Consider the following 5,964-nt stretch of genomic DNA (forward strand, 5'->3'; position numbering starts at 1 on the left):
TATCACTTTTCTTTTCTTGTAAAAATTGTTATATTTTTCTACTTATTTTATTTTGACTTATTCATGTTAGGTTGCGGTCTTCTTCTTATCATAACTTTTTAGCCATTTTCCATCCCTTTCTTTAGATAAAGCCCCCAAACTCTTTCTTTCTCATTTTTTTTTTTTTTCATATGTGATCTTTGTACCGCATCTCTTCTATTAGATTGAATTAGCAATATTCTAAAACACTATACTAGATCAAATTAGCTCAAATACCATGTTAGAAAAAAATAAAGAAGGAAAGCATGGCATAACAAGCATCCCATTCACATCATATTTTAGTCCCGTAATAGAGAAAGTTCTATAGACTTGGAGTTAGATTACTGGAAAATATTTATTTTCGTTCATATAGAATTCTAGATATTAATAATCATATCTACATACATTAAACACTTTTAATGTAGACTTCAAAATTAATTCCAACAAAATTTTCCGAGAGGTAAATAAAAAGAAAAGGTTTCTATGTAGTGAACATAGGATAGGGATCAATACATTTTGTTTCATAAATATGGTACCACACAACATGGCTTGCATTTGCATTGAAGCAAATTCAAGTTTCTCATGTTTTACGTTGTCTAATTACACACAGTGCATTTATTACATTAAATTAATTTATGTGCTTTAATCATGCATTTCAATATTGGTATGCAAGATAGGCTGACAAGCACACCTTTGACGAAGTGATTGGAAGACCCTATTGGCAATTGAACCTCAACAATGAAGGTTGTTAACCTGCTATTTCCTGTGTTTCTTTCTTTCTTGTTTTGTATACAGGTGACAGATATAAAAATTTCTGCCACCGAAGTTAAAATTACCACAAAGAGGAGAAGTATCTGTGGTGGAATTAGTGGCGAAATTTTGCAATGCTTAAATGGTTTTGGATGAGGAAGGGCTTGATGCAGAAGAGGAGTTGAACAATGCTAGCTCTTTCTCCTGCTGTTCCTTGAGAAAGCTCTGTGCAGTTGCTGTCACAATTTTAAAGAAGAAGGTCGTGAGCATGAGCAATATGACCGTGTTCCATATTGAAGCAAATGAGAAGTCCCATTTTCCCACCTGAAGAAAATAATAATAAAAAAAAAAATGTCACTTAGTGCGCACATAAGAACATGCACACAACCATGGAATCTTGAAATCGCATAAAATTGCATAACTAGATCAGTTAAGCATTGCATCTTGAAATGCCCCTAGGTAAAGAGCATCTTAAGACTAAATCTACGCAACTCTGAGAATTCATCCACATGGGAAGCATGCACACACAAACACATGGTGAATAATGTAACGCATATCATGCTTAAAAGTGCAAGCAAACCTCAGCAATCAAGGAGATATAAATTTATGTCCATAACTATGTTTTGAACGTTGCATAATCAAGGATTAGAATCAAACTCCGTGCTTTGATGCTGATGCCAAAGCACAATGGCAACCAATGTAGGAAAATACGTATTCTGATTCTATAAGATATCTTACCGCAACATTTGAAACTGTAGGTGTGGGTGCCATATACTTGTTTCTAATAATTTGTAGTTTTGCAACGAGTTTTGGCAGAACTGTAGCGAGTCCAGGGACAAAGCTGAGCAATCGAATCATCTCATTTTCTATTAAGTCAAGGAGTTGATGGTTGCATACTGAGATGATAAAAGCTGTCTGCAACAATAAAAACAACATAACTAAAGTCAACTGGCAACCAAATAAAAATGAGAACGCAAAAAATCAGGAAAAACTTGGAACCTGCAGCAACCACGAATTGGATATGATACAATGTGCTCGCATAAGTAGCACATGCATCATATCAAGTAGCGCAAGAAAATAGAGCATTGCAAACCTGAATGTGGGTTTTGATGATTGCCTTTCCAGTCAATGTTGCGAGGAAGAACTTCCAAAATGGAATTCCAAATTGCCCACACAAGATACCTGCAAGGTCAAAAAGAGGATTTGGCACCTGCAGCATACCATTTTATCAGGAAATTGCAAATTCAACTAGAGTGGTGAGGGCTAAGCCATCAGATTGTTGATCAAAAAGACTTTTCATGACAGAATATGGCCAGAACTCGGCAATTGCATTTAGGAAAGAATGGGGAGTAGAGGTATGAATAGTTGCAACAGCCAACATGGGAAAGAATTTCTGCCAAGTATATCCTATATAGACATGGAAAAAAAAAACCATATATGCAAGGAGCATAATCTGTATTATTTCAATTTTCCTCTATGACGACAAAGTACATCACTTTATGAGTTAAATCAGGCAGAATAACTGCAGCAGCAACTCTCATGCTAGTAAAGGAGATCATCATTATGATTCTAAGGTCTCATTACAAAAGGAAAGAGAGAAAGTTACCGAAGCAAGAACTAGAATAGTGAAGAAGTTCATATACTGCAAATGTGAAAGGAGCCAGTTCTTAATCTGTTTCATTTGAGTGGCCATGATTGTGTTATCTTGTTCTGAAGAAGATTCAAATTCTTTCATGACTTCCAGCTTGCTACCTGACATGCTAGCTGCGCACACATTTCAAGATAAACTAAATAATCAAAATCATAGAGCAGTGAAATGAGCAATGCCTGCTACCTTGTAGCTACAACAAAATGATCATGCAATTCATGTCATGCAGTTCAGATAATAGAATATGTTAACGGGGGCTGAATTCCCTTCACTTGTGAGTGCCAAGAAACTCACAGGAAGAAAAAATATTCAATAGAGACCACTAATATACCTAGGCACAAAATGAAGCACCTTATGTCCAAAATAAGCTAAGCCCAACAATTACCAACCAATCAAATTTAATATTTCACCATGCTAATTCCCCCAATCATTCTTGTACGAATATTACGTGCACAACCTCCCAACATAAAGGCATTCTTGTCTATAGTGTCACTCATAAATCTTATATTCACACAACAATAGTTATTACTACTATCGAATCCCAGTCAACTAAAACTCACCAATTTGGGCGCTTGAAACAACATTGAAAATTCATAAAAATTAAGCAACATTAGCCATAAAAGATAAAGAGCAAAGAATATGCTGCAGTGGATCAAAGCATTCTTGGAAAAATAATCCAAGCATTTGATCTCCTCATACCTAACTCTAGTTTATATTCATTAAGAAAATTCCAACATCTAGGGCATATGAGTGCAGACCACAAGCACACAGACATGGAAAGGGAAAATCATTCTTCAGACATTAGCATAAAGATATGAATCAGTATATTACCAGCTCTAGATATGAAATATGGAGGAAGCTCCCCTAGTGCAGTTCCAATGCCCCACAAAACAGCCTCAAGTTGAATCTGAGCCAAAATGCTGGTCAGTGGAATTCGGGAGCCTTGCAGTGATGAATACATTGGAGGCCCAAAAGAAGTGCAGTTTCTGTCCAGCCATGAAGGACCACTATGCAGTTGAATCGTATCATATACAGAGCTTTTTATATCAACGCGGCCACACTTTACAGCTTTGATTGTGAATAGAGCAATATGTGGACCTAAATACAGAACAAATGTATGCAGACCTGATCCTGCAGGACATGAAAAGTTTCAACGTTTCAAATACTTTCCAAGTAAATCACCTGAACGTGATATTATTAGAAAACGAGAAAAGAATCCAGTTCTTGTGGCAAAATTTGTTGCGTAATCAGAAATAGAACAGAGTTTGTTGGCCAAACATTCCTTGTAAAATGTCTAACTTCTACATGGTACATGCTAGCTAAGTAGCTCAACACATAGCCATGGATGAGTCTAAACTCTGAAGCTCACATCTTTGAAACTTCATGTACATTATCATGCATGCATCAAGTTCATTATCATCTCTAGCTGACATGCATTAGTCTTTGCCAACCTTAGTTTTCTTTCCAAGTAGGAGTACTCAAAGTGTCAAATCTTATCTTGATTTACTATTCCCATACAACATTTAAGTAACCAGTAAACCTTTGCCAAAACGTTCCTTTCCATGTGTTTCAAGTCCACAAGAGAGTGTGTACAAGAAAGGCAATGCACAACAGAATTAGAGATAAACCTTAATTCAAAAGTATGAATTGTAATGATAATCCCTATGAATCATCTGGCCAAAATCATGAAGAAACCGCAGATAAGAAAACAAAGAACAATTCATTTACCTAGACCAATCGACGATGCTACACCAAGTGCCAACCACCAGAGTCCAAATCGAAGATAATTAACAAGTTCAAGGACATACTGTAGTATCAACAAGGTAAAAACTTGAAATCAGAATAAGAACACAGCCTTTAATTTCTATTTGAAAAAGGAAGCATTTTATGAAAGGGGAATAAGCTTAAATTCATAAATCAAAAACACCAGCCAGGTAATACTTTCTAGCAAGATCAACAATCCAATCTAGCATTTTCAGCAAGCTTATCACCACTAGTTATATTTTCATGAACAGGTTCATGGACATGCTGCAGTATCAACTAGGTACAAAATTGAAATCAGACAGCTTTTAATTTTTACTAGAAAAAGGAAGCATTTTACAAATGAGGAAATAAGCACATAAATACACGAAAACAAAAACCACAGGAAACAAAAAAAACACCAGCACTCAATAAAATCCACAAAAATCATGTTACCTCCTGATAAGGGCCATCTATGGTGATGACTAGAATCCCAATAGTTCCTATAAAGACACTAGTCAGAAGCAAAAGCCAGCCCTTTTTTGCAAACAATCTCTGGACAAATTGAGCTATAGCCAATACAAAATATGCAAAGGTCTTTATAGGCTGTGTTGCTAACGTTAGATTCTCTAATTCTTCTCTTTGCTTCTCTCTAATTCCTGTAAAACATAAACAAACAAAAAGATGAACCTTCAATCTACATTAAAAAAAAAAAAAACTAAACTAAAAATGTCAAAAACCCTTCAAAAAAGAGTTTCTTAATTCCCTAAACTCTAGGCAAGTAAAATGAAAAGAAAAGAAAAGAAAAGAGCCCTTTAATTCATTTTATGAAAATATTAAACAAAATTCGCAAAACCACCAAAAGTTTCTTAATTTCCATCACTAATGCATTAACTAAGCTCTAAAAACCACAAAAAATCATTTAAAAAAAGAAACGCACAAAGAAATCCCAACAAGTCCATTAAATTTCTAATGAACCAAGCAGAGAGTCAATAACGAACCAGCAAGTACTTTACTTACTACAAATTGACATATTGTTGATGTCCTGCTCTTGTGTTTTCGGGATCTCCATTAATTGAAGGGGAGAACGTAAATCAACCGCTCTTTCTTTCTCTTTCACTCTCCTGGACAAAAAAATTCGATACCTTCTCAAATTCTACGTGTTGTCGTTCTGAATTTATGAAGAGATAGAGCCTTGAGAAGCGAGAAATTGGACGGTGTTGGAGAAGGAGCAAAGCAACCTCCTGCTGGAACTTTTAAAAGAAGAAAGCAACATCAGCGTGAAGGAGACATCGACAGAGACAGAGACGGTCGGTTTGTGCTTGGGATTGCTTATGCTTTTGTTTTGGTGCTTTTTATAGAAAGTTTGGGATAGCTGTTTCTATTCAAAAACATTTTAAATATATTAAATAATATTTTAAATTTTAAATTTTATTTTATATATTAGCAAATCTAAAATTATAAAAAAATTAAAATTAAAATTATGATTAGAAAAATCCAGTTTCAAATAAAATTCAATCCAAGTAAGCTTTGAATTAATAAGTTATTTCATTGAATTTATAAAACTATATTTTCTCTAATTAATAAACATTTCCACTTTGTACATTAAAAAAATTTAATAAATTTAAATTTAAATAAAAAGGTCTTTGTTAGAGTTGTGCCAATGTGAATTTATTGGGATTGGCCCATGAATCCCATAAATGTTTTTAATATTAAAAGGACTCATTAATTAGTATTAAAAATATAAACTATAAGAATTACGTTGCAATTAACTTTTTAAATAAAAACTTCAGAGTAACAGGAGCAAT

General features: G+C 34.4%; 1 protein-coding gene across 2 annotated transcripts; it reads right to left on the reverse strand.

Moving 5' to 3' along the window:
- Nucleotides 1–518: 518 nt before the first annotated feature.
- Nucleotides 519–5,493, reverse strand: LOC18098777 (vacuole membrane protein KMS1). 2 transcript variants are annotated; one of them, XM_052453369.1, is made up of 9 exons: nucleotides 5,431–5,486; nucleotides 5,177–5,397; nucleotides 4,613–4,815; nucleotides 4,145–4,223; nucleotides 3,248–3,547; nucleotides 2,375–2,532; nucleotides 1,862–1,978; nucleotides 1,507–1,683; nucleotides 519–1,092 (listed from the first exon to the last, which is right to left on the reverse strand). In XM_052453369.1, exons 2-9 carry the CDS (start codon nucleotides 5,226–5,228, stop codon nucleotides 907–909), a joined length of 1,272 nt encoding a protein of 423 aa, XP_052309329.1. In that variant the 5' UTR covers nucleotides 5,229–5,397; nucleotides 5,431–5,486; the 3' UTR covers nucleotides 519–906. The 2 variants fall into 2 exon arrangements, with proteins under 2 accessions (XP_052309329.1, XP_006382590.2); XM_006382528.3 differs by having other exon boundaries at nucleotides 5,177–5,493.
- Between the last annotated feature and the right edge of the window lie 471 nt (nucleotides 5,494–5,964).

This window comes from Populus trichocarpa, chromosome 5 (assembly GCF_000002775.5).
Source record: "Populus trichocarpa isolate Nisqually-1 chromosome 5, P.trichocarpa_v4.1, whole genome shotgun sequence".
In the NCBI taxonomy this organism is placed as follows: Eukaryota; Viridiplantae; Streptophyta; class Magnoliopsida; order Malpighiales; family Salicaceae; genus Populus; species Populus trichocarpa.

What these genes read in the sequence shown, in the direction of transcription:
- LOC18098777 (XM_006382528.3), bottom strand. Translation starts at nt 5,228, where the DNA reads ATGGAGATCCCGAAAACACAAGAGCAGGACATCAACAATATGTCAATT. An exon ending in TAGATGGCCCTTATCAGGAG is followed by an intron (nt 4,224 to 4,612) that starts GTAACATGATTT and finishes TTGATACTACAG; the next exon opens with TATGTCCTTGAACTTGTTAA. An exon ending in CTATTCTAGTTCTTGCTTCG is followed by an intron (nt 1,979 to 2,374) that starts GTAACTTTCTCT and finishes GGTATGCTGCAG; the next exon opens with GTGCCAAATCCTCTTTTTGA.